Consider the following 15,724-nt stretch of genomic DNA (forward strand, 5'->3'; position numbering starts at 1 on the left):
TAGAGACTGTAAATATTCTTTATTATAAATAAAATTAATTGTAACATGTGGGAGTTTCAGTCGTGAAGCGAAGTATGAATGCTTACTATATGTACAATTCAAAAAATCTTGAAATCTGTATGTATGTAATAGTACTTACTGAGTTACGTTTCAGTAAAATCAATAAATCATAATATATTTTAACACTGTTAACCCTCATACGCTCCTCAAAAATAGTTGCATAAAAGAGACTGTGATAATAAATTCACTCATTTTTCTTCTACACGATAATTACATAGTATGTGAAATAAGTAAATGGGTGAATTTTACGCGGCAATAACCTAAAACCTGCGAAATGTCATGTCATTGTTGCGTCCCCATCGCGCACGCGCAACGTGGCTCCCATTCGCCCCACTCAAGATCCCCATCGCGCATGTGCAACGTGTCTCCCATTCGCCCCACTCAGTCCCCGTCATCAGAGAGGGGGTACATCATTTCAGCGTGACTCCCCTCATATGGCATCACTGCGGCTCACGGACAAAATATACATGTTTAAATACGCTTGTGTGTAGCGCGTGCGCAGTAGAAGCCGTCGGTACGTCAGAGTAGAGGGGGCGGAGGGGAATGTCCCACCATTCCCACCATTGCCCACCATGTTCCATGTATTCAATATTTCTGGCATCACCATCACATACATAAATTTTTAAGTCTAACACATAAATGCACATAAAGCAGTATGTATCTATAAAAATAATACTTTTGTCTGTGATTTCGATATATTTAGTGGTTTTGTTAAAAATCGTCGTGGCACCTGTTGTTATATAAACATAGATAATTCATAATTCATACATTCACACACGGAAACAGTTGGAAATATTTGAAATTTTTTAAACTTGCATACACAACGATGAAAAGTGAATATCAGATTGAGAGGTACTGCTTCAGAATAATTTCCTGCGACGCTTTATTTCGTCAGGAGTACATTTAGAACTGTCCGTATGGGATATATGAAGAGAATAAAATGTATTTATATATTTATTATGTTTTCTTCCGAAGATAACCTCTTTAAATGAAAAAAAAACATTCAGAATATCGGATCATTGTCGCAAACTGATAATTTGTTTAAAAGATATATGTATGTTGATTTCGTGTATACTTCTGTAAATAGATAAGAAAATGTAATAATTGAAATATGCATATTATTTCGACACATGCATATATATATTTATATGTATATAAACGCATATACATTTACATATACATACATAAACATATTTTATATGAATGCGTGTGTATTATGTACGAATGATATATCGTTATGTAACGGGTATGTAAAGAAGTATTTATATATAATAAAAATGAAAATATTTATAAAAAGAATTAACTACTTTTGTTTTTAATAGCCTATATTAGAGTAGGCTGTGCCTATATATACGGAGAGCCACGTGATTTTATAAGTTTTAAATATTATTGAGAGATGGAGACACTAGCCTATGGAAGGCGGGCGGCGGGCATGTCAGAGGGGGAAGGATTGCTCGTGCTGTTTGATGTAATGCCGTGTTAGTAAGTGATATATGTCGCCTATCCATGTTGTTTAGAATTTATATTGCAAGTGGTTCATTTGACCTCTGGGAAGCATCTATTAAACTGTAAACCAGTCAGGTCCCTTTGGTGCTTTAATACATAAACTCATATGTATATACAAAATCCATAGATGGTAATTGTTTTGTCTATTTATTACAGTACAGAATATATACTATACACACTATCAAACAGTTTTGCATAGCTACTATTACTGTATTCTAAATGATACTGTTATCAATCAGAATGCTTTGGACCAGATTTTAGGAAAAATTGTGTTTTCAGTGGTTTTGTGTGTTGCAAACTTTTAATACATTGAATTATTTACAGCTATGTTTCGTAGATACCAATAATATAGAGTCTAGTCGCGCGTGATATTCTTTTTTTGGTACCACTACTTCACAACTAAAAGTTATTAATACATTCTAATACACACAAACATTAATAAATGCCCCATTTAGATGACAGCATTCATGATGTTTAATGCATATTTTCTTTTTGTGTCCAACTATCGTTATATAATTTGCCTATTAAGCTCTGTACTTTACTTTTGTGTTTAAAATGGTTCTGTAAAAACCAAAAGCAGACAAACACATAAATTAAGTTATACAATACATAAGACATAAGTTCTATACACATATGGCTCCTAACTTTTATATTTTCGATTTAGATGTCGAGCAAATCTCAATTGAAGTAAATACATGCAATGAACGAAAATGACATCGACAAAAGTTGAAGGAACTTCCACAAATTCTTTAGAGCAGCAATGTCCAGTTACATCCAAGACAGAAGATTCTAAACCTCTGGACACGCAAATCACGCAAGAGAGTCTTGTTGATGCTCCCAGCAAAGATGAAAAAGATATCATAGACACAGGTAAAAGAGGTACCATTAAAAATGATAACGAAGCTGCAACCTGTGATGCAAAGAAAATGGAAAACGAGGAAGAGGTGATTATTCTAGAAGAGACTAAGGAAGAAATTAAATGTAACATAGACAAAGTAGAGTGTATTCAGAATGTAGAAAACTCAGACGTACTTACTCCTGTGTCGAAAAACAATCCTAGAATTAATAAGAGTACAAGCACAAAAGAAACACCTACACTCAGAACTGTGAATAATTTAAAAAGGAAACAACGGCATTTAATGTGAGTGTAAATAAAAATTCTATTCCTACTAAGTCTCTGTAACAAGTTACCCGCAAATGTTTTAACATTACTCGATACATTCAGTTTGCTAAAATTAAACTCTTAATCGTTTTAGAAATGCTAATGCTACTTTAGGGAACTTTTTATCAAGATGAAAACTATGCAGAGATAAGAACTTAATTGACTTTGTAGTGTTCAAGACGCGGAGTCGCTCGTCGAGGAGAACAACTTGAGAAGTAAACGAAAGAAACGAAACACTAACGATCGATTCTGTTGGCGTTGCCACAAAGAATCCGTGGAAGCCCATTGCAGCGCGTGTCCTCGGTCATGGCATCGCAAATGTATAGGAATGCAATCAACGTCTATCCAGAATTGGATATGCGGCGAATGCGCAGCTATTTTGCGAGCAGAGAATGCAGAGACGCGTTCGATAGCAATGGCACAATTATCGGTCGATCAATTGTGTTTATTATTGAAACATGTAGTCGAGAGGATGAGAGAATATCCCGGTGTGAGTATTGGTCTCTTATTTCCGTTCGTGTTTTGTTGTTCGGTAAAGATATAGTCGGACATCTTTGTTACAGTCGGAGCCATTTTGGAAACCAGTGGAACTTTCAGAAGCTCCAAATTATATGGACTATGTGGTGAAACCGATGGATTTGAGCCTTTTAGAATCAAACGTACGCGCTAAACTATACGGCAGTACAGACGCATTCATGGCCGATGCTAAATGGATACAACATAATTGTATCGTGTTTAATACATGTATGTAACGTATATTTGTAAATTTAGTTGAAATAATGATGTAGAAATCGTAATAGGTAATTTGAATAACTGATTTGAAGGCATGGTTCTTGCTTAGGTGGTGGTGTGTACACGGATACATCAAAATTGACGAACGCAGCGAAACAAATGATTAAATTGGCTCGTCAGGAGGTATCGGAAATCGAGGCTTGTCCCGACTGTTATGCTCATGGAAGAAACCTGCCGAGACCACAACCGTCGTGGTTTATCGAGCCTTGTCGCCGTCCGCACCCATTGGTTTGGGCCAAACTGAAAGGTTTCCCGTTTTGGCCGGCTAAGGCAATGCCTCGCATAAACTCTCAAGGTTTTGTGGATGTACGTTTCTTCGGAGAACACGATCGTGCTTGGGTACCGCCGCGAGATTTATACTTGTATTCCGAAGACCCACCTGTCCCGTTGCCGCGTAAGAGAAAATTAGATATGGAAGAATGTGTCCGAGAAATCACTCGACATTGTCGGAAGCTTGAACTCGTGTTCGGTCAGTTCAAGTTTGCGCCTCCCAAAGTGCAGTATAATCCACACGATCCAATGCAAATCAAATTAATGTTACCGAATTACGATCCCCTTCGCTCGAACAATAGTGCAACATCAGAATTCGTAACTCCTAAAAAGAAACCGTTGCTGAAAAAACGGCTACATAGTAAAGCAACAAAATCAACAACAAGTGATTCAGAGAAAACTGACAATTCCGACACTGAGAACAAGGTATTGACAGATTGCGATACTAGCTCCGAACAAGTCAAAGTCGACGATAAACTGTCTAAAGTACAAGATCTCGAAAGATCGAGCGAGATAGAACTAATCTCGATTTCAAGCAACGGTTCCAATACTTCTATGACTTCAAACGAGTCGATCGCGAAAGAAGAAGACACGAGAACAAATAATACGTTAACGAATTCAACAACAACGAACGAAGAGGACTCAAAACCTGGTTCAAGTAAAGTTACACTCGACACGAACAGTGGAAATGAGAAGGATGTGTCGAAGAAGGTCGATTCAAGCGAATCGAATGTTCCGATAATCGAGCAAAATAATAATGCCGGAAAAGTAGCAATTGTTAGCGTGAAATCGTCCGAAAGTTTATTGAAAGGAGTAACAGACATAGGTAAACACTCGACAGATGAGGTTCACTCGCTCAAAAGAGAATCCTCTCTATTAAAAGCTCATGTTAATAAAAACGAAACGAATCAGAGTTCGACAAACTCTTCGCAGAAAAGTAATTTGAAGATATCGAAGACTGCAGGGAAGGTGTACAAACCGAAAACCAGAATGGTTGATAAAGTAAATGCCGAGAAGGCGTTGAAGTCTTCTGCAAGCGAAGAAAATCAAAATTTGGTGAAACAAATCGACACATTATCTCTGAAAGGTTCCTCAAAACATCCTGATAGCGACGTTCCAATGTCGACATCCGCATCGGTATCAGCCTCTAGCAAAGCTCGAAATGCTGAAACTGCTCAAATATCTAGACAAGGCTCTACCGATCAGTCATCTGCATTGCTTCTCGCCATAAATAATGGTACTCTCGATGCTGTGGCGAAAAAATCTGTTGGTAGTTCGTCAGTGACTGAGAAAGAAAAAATCGACAATGTTTCACCAATTCAGCATAAGCAAACAGACCCGGTGCCAGTTCCGCATCAAAAGAAAGAGAGCAAAGCCCGAAAATCACTTCCTAGCAAGACTCGTACTTGTCCGCAGCTTATTCCACACTCATCAACTAGTTTATTATCGAATTCGATGGATTCTTTAGTTTATATTCCTACTAATCAGACAGAAAGTTCTACCGAATATCAAATGCTTCCTCCGGAAGCAGGGCCAATAAGTGCTCGCTTGTATCACGGTGCTCAAGATTTAGCCAGAAAAATGGCCCAGTTAATGGAAGAGGCGTATAAAGAAGCAGCTCGAGGAAATCAAAATAGTGAGAATGCAACGTCTGAGAACCATCAGGCAACTGTCCATTTTCTAAGATTACAAATAGAACGTATGAGATGGCAGCATCAACAACAATTAGCTGAACTGAAGCACAATACCGGTATGTCATCTATCTAGCGCTTTTAACTATTGAAAAATCCCATCTTTGCATTATCGAGAAATCAGAAGGGGCATTCCACACCCTTGCAAACCTGGAAAAACGAGTCTACTCCCTCAAGTTTTTAATTGAACTCTATATTTTTTGTTACATATGCTTATAACTGGGATCGAAACGTCCTTAAAGCACTACATGTGTCTTTATATTAAACGATATTGTTGCAATGTCGCCAGCCGTAGCGTTGTTCAGTGTACTCTGCAAGAAGGTTGCTCGGTTAGACTAAGAATTGAAATTGTCAGCTGTCAGTCTAGCGAATGATATTGCTGAAGTAGCAGTAATAACATGGCCCCCAAAATTGCCAGGTGTTTCTGCATACACTTTTTCCTTTGAGGCTACTTAAAAAGCAAAAAGTTTATAACACGCCTGTTGACAACGTCAACGAATTACGTGCAAGGATCGTAGATGCATGCGGAACAATGGCAACAACAATGCTCCAAAATTCCGGAAAAGAATTCTTTAAAAGAATACATAAATGTATATGTTTTCCGACGGTAAACATATCGAAGGGGAAGCTGGAGGATCAAGAATGGCATTTACCTGAGTCCCACTTATTTTTGGATCATTATGTCGGACTGTTTTTCGTACATTACATTCCATTTCCATAAATACACATAAAATCTGCTCTTTTTAGTGCCATCATGATGTACGAAGTCCGACCGAGCAACCTCCTCGCGGTGTACATCGGATAACGCTAATGCCGGCGGCACGGCAGCTTTGTCGTTTAATATCTCGGGTAGTTGTTTCGAATTAACTATATTTTAGCAATGGAGATGGTTCAACGTTCTTTCAATTTTTTAAATTCATCTTCATTAAAATGCCAGTTCTAAGACGAGATAAGAAATTTGTTCTACCTACTCTGTAATAATTGGTACGCATTAATGCTTGTATTTTAGAAACTTAAGCTAAAGACACGTTTACCTAGTGTTTTGAAAACATCTTGATGCCAGTATGAGAATATGCAATAAAAAATATAGAGTTCTATCTAAAAAGTTAAACCTAATGATCACAGGGCTTTCAGAGTCATTTCAAGGTCATGCGACTACCAGCATGATACAATTATATGCCCTGTGATATTCTACAACTTTTATGTGAAGCATTTGTTTGTATCTTTCATAGTTTTCGAGACATTTAAGTGTTCATACTTAAACCGGACACACCACACGGTACTTATGAGTGTGAAGAGCATATCTAACACAGCTATTTATTTTATCGGACGCCTATCATATTGGGTTGGCAATAAAACTGAATTTCTTTATTCAGACGATGAACTTTAATCAATAAAATATTTTCTTATTTATTCTCTTTTGCAAAAGATCATCAAACAAAAGGGAAAATATCTTATTCATTAAAGTTCATTGCTTGAATTAAATAATTGGACTTCTCCTAGCAGACGACACTCGCGCGTGAATGTGTGGTACACTCACACACCGCTAGATCACGTATACGTACGCGAGGATTGCAAGGGTTCGGGATTCCACTTCTCATTTCTCGATAATGCAAAGACGGAGTTTTTTAGTAGTCAAAATCGCTAGATGAAAGATCAATCTAGGGCGCTGTTTGCCTGAAAAGTCGTTTTACGTTTCCGAGCAATGGTTTTGCAATATTTGGTTGCATGTTGCCCGTCAGATGGCGCTGCAGTCACGTCGGCGTACTAGTCTCTCCGACGGGCAACATGCAGCACTGATGCCAAGGCTGTGGTACTGTGGTACTAAACCATACCCCCACCATAGCCTACTATTGCCCCTACGTATCCTTTCCAACACGCCCACGCGCTACACTCACCAGCGTACCTCTATGGATACAGTAGAGGTACGCTGGTGAGTGTAGCGCGCGGGCGCGTTGGAAAACAACGTAGGGGCAATAGTAGGCTATGGTGGGGGTATGGTTTAGTACCACAGTACCACAGCCTTGGCATCAGTGACATGCAGCCGAATATTGCAAAACCATTGCTCGGAAATGTAAAAGAAGGCCTTTTGAGGCAAACAGCGCCCTGATTGATCTTTCATCTAGCGATTTCGACTACTAAAAAACTCCGTCTTTGCATTATCGAGAAATCAGAAGTGGAATCCCGGACCCTTGCAATCCTCGCGTACGTATACGTGGCCTAGCGGTGTGTGAGTGTTCACGCGTGAGCGTCGTCTGCTGGAAAAGGCCCCCCCGAAATTACTTTCTTGCCAACCCAATATTTTGCTTCTTGTGTTTGAATATAATAAACAAATTTTCTGTTGTAGACCGAATATTACGGGAAATGAAGACAAGTTTGGAAGCAGAGAGACTACGAGCTATCGAAGAGACTCGTAGAGAAGCTGAAGAAGAGAAATTGCGTTGCATAGAAGAAATTAAACGCAAACAATGGTGTATAATGTGTGGTCGTGAAGCAATGTTTTATTGTTGTTGGAACACGGCGTATTGTAACTATCCTTGTCAACAATCGCATTGGCCAACGCATATGAGAACATGCGCTCAAAAACCATCGTTCACTACTATCGTCACTAGCTCTGCTGCGAATGCAAATCAGCAGCAGGTGATGCCACGACTTATGATAAATACTCAAAACGCGACGTCAAACATATGGAGGGCCTAGAGCGCATCCGTGTAAGTTCTTGAGAACGAAGTCACAATTTTCAATCATAAACTCATTTCTCAAACTCTTTCGTAATACCCTAATACAATATTATTCCATTTCCATCCCCTTCGCATTATGTGTTTTACACGTGACACAAAACAGTACTTTGTACAACACTTTTTATAATGTAAAAAAACTGCAACCGACAAAAAACAAAATAAAGAATATTTATTCATCGAGTCTACATGCGCTAATCACATGAGTGACTGCCTTCGTTTCGTTTATGTTTTAGTTAATGTTAAAAGTGTGTAATGTTATATGTGTATTCGGAGAAAATTGCAACGTTCAACTTACATTGGATATGCTTTTGGACCCTTCATACTTTTTAAGTTATCATTCCAATAATCACATGACAAAGGAGTTTACAAACACAGTATAGCGTGTCAATTCGTTTACACCGGAGATATTCCGACTTTTTGGGTCTAAAACATTTACCTTTTTGTTCAATCTTTCTACCTCGGAATTTGTTAAACTATTTTTCGAAATTGAATGGGTCTTCAGAGCTAGTTGTGGATCCATTTGCCAATATTTTCGAAATTTCCATCTGTTTCGGTATCTATACAAGTTACACGAACAACAGAAAAACATATTTTTATTTAACTAACCGATTGTCGATTTCTAAATAATTTTGAAAGCTTATAATCATAGTACTCTAAGCTAAGTAGCAGAATTATTAGCGTTTGATTAAAACAATAAGGTTAAGTTATATGTTATAGATTTATAATAATTTTGAATGTTATAAACATTTCAAAAGTTTAGTTAATAGTTTCGAACGGATTATAAATATGTTGCGACTTCTTTCATCGCATAGAATAAAATCGTAAAATCAACCGAAAAGTCAGGATACCCCCTTATTGCGTTACTTCTGAAGTTCCGCCGACGTGTTATAATCAAATAAGAAACAATTACGGCTTTAAAAATTGGCTCTACATCAATTATCAGATCAAGCTAGGTGATTACTAACACAGAAAGTGACCGAGCAAATGAATAGAACACTATATGGCTTCGAAGTGTGTTACACATCAGGAAAACTTTGCCAGTACATTGGTTTATGATTTATTTATGTGAATGCAATGATACTTCTGCGATATGCGTAGTTGATTGATTAATATTACGTGAAAATATTACTGGGGGATATTCAAGTACAACGCTTTACGTCCCTTCTTGTTTCGTATCGTATTTGTGCTTAAACTCAGTTCGATCGAAATCAGTAAAAACAAATAAGAGGGATAACAAATCTAATGTACTGTCCAGCTTCAAAAATGAAAAGAATGACCCCGTAAGAAAAATTTATATTTTCGTTTGTGTTTTTAGGGCAATTGTCGAAAAACAAAAAAGTCCACTTGTACACGTTATTCTGTGTATATACACAAAATCGTTAATATTCATATAACTGTACGAAAGCGAAGTATTCTAAGATATACTGAACATGGAGTAAATGAATAAGTAACGAGCAATAAATAAATATTACTTTCTACTGATCGACGTATGTATTATACGAACAATGGTGTAAACTTACTTCAACTCGATTACGCATACAAGAATTCGAAAATATGCATAAAATAATCTCGGTGTTACTGCTCATTATTGATTTCAATGTATAATTCAGTTTCTGTTTTATACGGATTTATTTATTCTCTTCCCACATGTTACATGATTATTTAGCTTTTTTGCTCTTAATTTTCCTCATGTAAAACTCCAGTTCTTTTCCTTCGAGCATGTAACCGTCAGCACGGCCGCACTGTCCAGGTCGACTTGCTATACAAGCTGAAAAATATGATTTTCATTCATCAAAAAGTGCATTTAAAAAAGATATTGTACAATAATAAAATAATATTAAATAAAAATGTTATAAGAAATTTTACTAGGATTTAACAAGACAACACACAAAGCTATTAACATGTTATGCAGACTAGAAGTTGTTTCTTACCAAGTACACGTCCTGTTGCGAATTGCTCTTCCAAAGCAGGTTCTACTTTGGCTACCCTCTGCCTTGCCTTGTATTTAGCTTCAGCTTTCTTTGATCGTTTCTTATTTAATACCTCTTCTTCGGCTTCAGTCTGCACACATTCACGTTGTTTTTGTTAACACATTCTAGTCTCGAAGATATTTAGAACGAAAATGAATCACTTACCAATTTAGCGCCTCTCTTACGGCCAAGGGGTAAGACATAATGGCTCTCATACCACTGTCTAAAAGGTGTCGCATCTATGGTGACAATAGCGTTCTTCACTAGAGTCTTAGTTCTCACTAATTCATTGTTCGATGCATTGTAAACAACATCGATGATTCTGGTCTTTCTTGTAGAGCATTCCGAACCCCAAGAAAAGTTTCCTGTGTCCAGACGAAGTGCCCTATATTTTTTGTTTCCACCTCGTGTACGTACCTAGTTCGAAAAAGAAAAAAAGCATCTATGAACTATTAAATTTATTTAAAAACAAATAAGTTCTGTTAACTTCTTCATTGCTTCAGTACGCTGTGAGATTAAAAGTCTTCACATCTTTCAGAGTAGGTAAAGGTATTCATCATTCCATAATGTGTTACTTTAAAAAAAAACGCAAGATTATCTTATAAGATATTCTTTGATCATACCGTGTGTATACGTTGAGCTCCAAGTTTAGTATTTGCAGCTGGACGTCCTAACTCAAACTTCCTCTTCTTTCTGAGGGGTTTCCTTTTGCCACCGGTCGCTCGTCTTTTATGCCAGTGATCACGAGAAATACCTGTAAACGATCAATTTCTTTGTATTTGTTTTCCAAAGAATTAGAAGATACAATACATAACGAAAATCATCGGACTTGAAGAAGAATAACATACACACGTTGTCGTGTGCGGAGGAAAGTGATAAAGTGCTGGTCGGAGCGGATAACAAATAAATTTTAAAGTTGTTACGCTATTATTATCCAAATAATATGTATATCAATTAAACAAGTAGATATATCTATACACTACCGATAGGTGAAAATTAATCATTTCTAACGAGAAAACACGGATTGAAAACGATAAAAAGATAAACTACATAAAATTGAACGCCTTACCCATCGTGCCTACGGTCCAAAAGAAACTTGAAACTACAAAATGCTAGTATGGCTTCTGCACACTTCCGGTGTTGCGAGGGAACTTGACTGCCCTCTTGGAATCATAAGTGGAAGAACAAGTCGTAATAAACTTGAATAGGAGTAGTTGTCTATGGTGTAGCGTGACCCGTTGATCACGCGAACATAGTTACGATAGCGTACCGCAATATAGGTTCGATTAATGGCGCTGAGAGGGAAATTTGAATATAAAGCATAACGTTTAGGGTGGTTTAGGTCAAAAGCCGCGTATTTCATATACGCATATATTCTTTATTCGGGCACGATAGCTTAGGCTTAGAATAAGTAGGGAAACAAGAGGTTTCCACAGGGATCCTTGACGAAACCAGATGGGCGAGACTAATCGAGGAATTTGGGTAAAATAGGAATAAGGGGACGGAGCATAAGGGGGTAGTATAGGCTAGATTTGTAACTAGAAAGGAACTAGAATCTTACTAGAAAAAGGGGTCGAAAAATGGGTTTCGTACTGAACGTTGTTTGACCTTATTAGAACAAATTGTGGGCTGTGTGAGGGCTCATTCGAAAGAGGAAGGTTAGACGCAGCGCGCTTTTCTCACGAGATTAACGAGATTATGTTTATATCTAATAATATGATGGCCCAAAGTAGAGAAAAAATCTAGGAAAAAATCCCGCAGATTTCAATGCATTTTCTGTCTCTAATAGACTTTTTTGACTTATGAGATGAGAAAAGCGCGCTGCGTTGAACCTTCCTCTTTCGAATGAGCCCTCACCCAGTTCAAAACATGCTCGTATAAGGTCAAACAACGTTTAGTTCCGAACCCATTTTTTCTAGTAAGATTCTAGTTATTTGCTAGATATTTGCTATTTACTAGAATCGTACTAGATTTTGGGTCGAAAAAATGGGTTCGGCATGCTAATCCCCAATAATACAGAGAGTATTTCAACGCAAAGAGCATTTGGAAAAAGTGTACAGAAAAAAAGTTCTTCAATAAAAACGTACACTTTTGTTGTTTATAAAGTTCCAAGAGCCAAATTGCAAAAAAGGGCTCTGTACGGGACCCCGCAATAATGCAGAGAATATTTCAACACAAAGAGCATCAAAAAATATTGCTTCTTCGCGAAATGCGGCTTACCCGCGTGATCGAAAAAATCAAGCTGTTTCATATTCTCTGTCAGTGTCTTTCCTGCGAGAAACAAATCTGCTCTCTGTCTTCGTAGTTCACCTCGAGTGGCGCTGTTGAAGTTACTAGTTTTGGTCCGGCGCACCCAAATATAACCTAATATTTATTAAAACTTTAAAATAGGAAAACGTGATTAATAACAGTAACAGGTCTGTGTTTTAATCGCTGTATATTTGTTAATAATTTTTATTAAGGTACACATTAGAAAATAATTGTCGTTATGTCGGTACAAGATGAACAAGGTCAATTTAGTGACGCTGACGAGAATGAAATACCGTATGTATATTATTTACTTATATTTAGACTGCGGATTTTATGCATTTATAACAAAAATCGGTGAGTGTAATTTCAAACAATAAAGAGATTACAAGAATGTAAGAGTATCAATACATTTCTTACAGTTTAATAAAACCATTAAAGAGAGAAATAAATTCCTACTTGGTTCCTATGTCTTTCAATTCATGAATACAATTTTTATTTTGCATAAAGAGATCCGCAGTCTACTTATATTCTATTAATAACACATACTGTCTGACTTATACTGCCTTATTATAGAATAGAGGAAAGTAAAGGACAACCACTGTTCTATAACGAATTATCTAAAAATGTAGATAAGTTGCATATATCGAATAACAAGAAAGAACAGATAGAGGACGATGATAACGACAATGATTTGGACGACGACGATGCTCTTGATTGGGATATAGATGAGAACGGGACCGATATCGTGAAGAACACTCGAGCTAAACATTCTAATGCCCAAAATCTTTCCAATAAGATCACGAATTATCAACCGTCGGATAAATTGTTCCGTCGGTATGCGAATAAAATTAGTATTGAGAAATACGAGGGACCGTCTTTACCAGGGCACGCTGCCAATCTTTTAATCAAGAGCGACAAACGTGCAGAGAAAGATAGGCTCAGGACTAAAGATAAGCATGATCGTGCAACCGTCGAGCAAGTCCTGGATCCTCGTACAAGGATGATATTGTTTAAGCTTTTAAATCAGGGGATAATCGCAGAAATTAACGGTTGTATCTCGACAGGGAAAGAAGCTAATGTTTATCACGCAACGTCGAAAACGGGGATAGAATTTGCGATAAAAATCTATAAAACGTCGATCCTACAATTCAAGGATAGAGACAAATATGTAACAGGCGAATTTCGGTTTCGTCACGGTTATTGTAGACATAATCCGCGTAAAATGGTACGAACGTGGGCCGAGAAAGAATTTCGAAATTTGACGCGTCTTCAACAGGGAGGAGTTAACGCTCCGAAACCGCTTTTACTGCGTAGTCACGTGCTGCTCATGGATTTCATAGGTACGAACGGTTGGCCGTCACCGAAATTGAAAGACGTTGTCCTCACATCCTCGAAACCAAGGAAATTGTACCGAGAATGCATCGAAACGATGTGGAAAATGTACAACAAATGTAAGCTTGTTCACGCTGATTTGAGCGAATACAACATGCTTTATCACGAAGGATCTATAGTAATAATAGACGTATCCCAGGCAGTTGAACATGATCACCCTATGGCATTCGAATTTCTTAGAAAGGACTGTACAAATATAACTGGTACATAAAGATTTGTTAAAGACCGAAAGGTATGGATCAGTTTTCAGGGATTAAATTGTTCGAATTATACTTGTAGAATTTTTTAAGAAGAATGACGTAGCTGTGATGAATGTCAGAGCATTATTTGACTTCATAACAGATCCAACAGTCACTGAACAGAATATGGATAGTTATTTAGATAAAATATCGGAGCAAATGACGCAGACTAATGATCAACAGGTTAATCCTATAGAACAGATCGAAGAACAAGTATTTAAACAAGCGTATATTCCGCAAAATTTAGCTCAGGTAATGTTGGATAATAGTAACTTCTATCCGCATATTCATTTTCACAGGTACATCATTTTAATGTAAGCATGTTTAGGTGATTGATATCGAGCGTGACATAAGTCTTGCTAAATCTGGAAAGGAAGACTTGATATACAAAACCCTTGTCGGTTTAAAAGCAGACTTGTCCAGACCGTTGGACACTCCAGAAATTCTCAGCAAAGAAAGGAAAGGAACTGAGAACGATGAAGAAACGTCCGATTTGTCGGAAGATATCGATAATTCCGAAGATGAGGGCGAAGACAGTGAAGAAGAAAACATAGGCGAAGGGGAAACGAAATTTGTGAATTCAGCTCGACCTCGACACGAGACTCCAGAAAATAAAAAGGTAATAACGTTTACAATCCTTGCGAAGTAAATTTAAATGAGATTTCGTTTCAGGCACGAAAGAAGGCTGTGAAAGAACAACAAGCAGAGAAGAGGAAAAGTAAAACGAAGAAACATGTAAAAAAACGGAAGGAGAAGATTCTAAAGAAGAAGTAATAGTCACTGTTATCACGAGAGAAATATATTTTGAAACCTGCCAAGAACAAGCAAATTGTACAAAAGTAATGTTTAATTTGTTTTTCTGTATTTAATAAAGCAACAACTAAAATCTTTTTCCTTAAATATCGAAGTACATGTTTCTTCCCAAATATATGGCCCCTTTGAATTGCAATTTTTCTTACATGCGCGTATCGTGAACCGCCATCTTTAAACCGCCAATGAAATGTAAACACTGCCAGAGAGGATATGAGAGTGCTCACCAGTGCCACCGACGAGATACGGTCGTAGATCCGGCTCGAGCGAGAGTGTGGTGGCACACTCACACACCGCTAGACACTGTATACGTACACGAGATTGCAAGGGTCCGGCTCTAGATGGTATCCGTCTCGCTAATGCACATTTGTGGCCCCTACGTAGTCACAATCGCTAGATAAAAGATCAATCTAGCGCGCGAGCTCGTAAAAGTGGCCTACTTTTGCGTTTTCGAGGCGTAATTTGCATTATTCGGCAGCATGTAGCGGAGCCGCGAAAAGCATTGGGCGGCGCGATAGTGCTGCCATGCATTGTCGTGGGATCCTTATAGAAACGGTGGGAACCTCGCGCGCTAGCGGGGACACATACAATGTCAATGCAATGTTTATTATGTTAAAACAAACGTATTTAAATCGACCGTTCATCTAGAGCCGAAGCACCGACGTCGGTGGCCGAAGCATACACTCATAAGGGACGGTTCTCTGAAACTACACCTCCGGCATTTTTCCGCTACGAGCGCTGAAGTCTGGTTCTTGTCATTCGGTCACCAGGCAATTCAATCACTGTATCGATAAACCGGGGGTTGAGAAGTGTTGCCGGTAAGTTAGGCTTCTTACGCAAA

At 37.9% G+C, this 15,724-nt stretch overlaps 3 protein-coding genes across 7 annotated transcripts; 2 read left to right on the forward strand and 1 right to left on the reverse strand.

Annotated features, from left to right (window-relative positions):
* The first annotated feature begins 111 nt into the window (after positions 1–111).
* Zmynd8 (Zinc finger MYND-type containing 8) lies at positions 112–8,407 on the forward strand. 5 transcript variants are annotated; one of them, XM_076424730.1, is made up of 7 exons: positions 112–1,306; positions 1,383–1,696; positions 2,231–2,707; positions 2,900–3,218; positions 3,292–3,472; positions 3,570–5,540; positions 7,829–8,407. In XM_076424730.1, exons 3-7 carry the CDS (start codon positions 2,277–2,279, stop codon positions 8,179–8,181), a joined length of 3,255 nt encoding a protein of 1,084 aa, XP_076280845.1. In that variant the 5' UTR covers positions 112–1,306; positions 1,383–1,696; positions 2,231–2,276; the 3' UTR covers positions 8,182–8,407. The 5 variants fall into 5 exon arrangements, with proteins under 5 accessions (XP_076280845.1, XP_076280848.1, XP_076280849.1 ...); XM_076424733.1 differs by having other exon boundaries at positions 1,383–1,542; XM_076424734.1 differs by having other exon boundaries at positions 1,383–1,538.
* Positions 8,408–9,832: 1,425 nt separating this feature from the next.
* On the reverse strand, positions 9,833–11,369 carry Rps8 (ribosomal protein S8). The gene is made up of 5 exons (XM_076424807.1): positions 11,262–11,369; positions 10,816–10,946; positions 10,358–10,609; positions 10,154–10,283; positions 9,833–9,990 (listed from the first exon to the last, which is right to left on the reverse strand). Exons 1-5 carry the CDS (start codon positions 11,263–11,265, stop codon positions 9,881–9,883), a joined length of 627 nt encoding a protein of 208 aa, XP_076280922.1. The 5' UTR covers positions 11,266–11,369; the 3' UTR covers positions 9,833–9,880.
* Positions 11,370–12,498: 1,129 nt separating this feature from the next.
* Riok1 (RIO kinase 1) lies at positions 12,499–14,986 on the forward strand. The gene is made up of 5 exons (XM_076424755.1): positions 12,499–12,736; positions 13,016–14,037; positions 14,114–14,325; positions 14,402–14,692; positions 14,746–14,986. Exons 1-5 carry the CDS (start codon positions 12,681–12,683, stop codon positions 14,845–14,847), a joined length of 1,683 nt encoding a protein of 560 aa, XP_076280870.1. The 5' UTR covers positions 12,499–12,680; the 3' UTR covers positions 14,848–14,986.
* The last annotated feature ends 738 nt before the right edge of the window (positions 14,987–15,724 follow it).

The sequence above is a fragment of the Lasioglossum baleicum genome, chromosome 6 (assembly GCF_051020765.1).
Source record: "Lasioglossum baleicum chromosome 6, iyLasBale1, whole genome shotgun sequence".
Lineage (NCBI taxonomy): Eukaryota > Metazoa > Arthropoda > Insecta > Hymenoptera > Halictidae > Lasioglossum > Lasioglossum baleicum.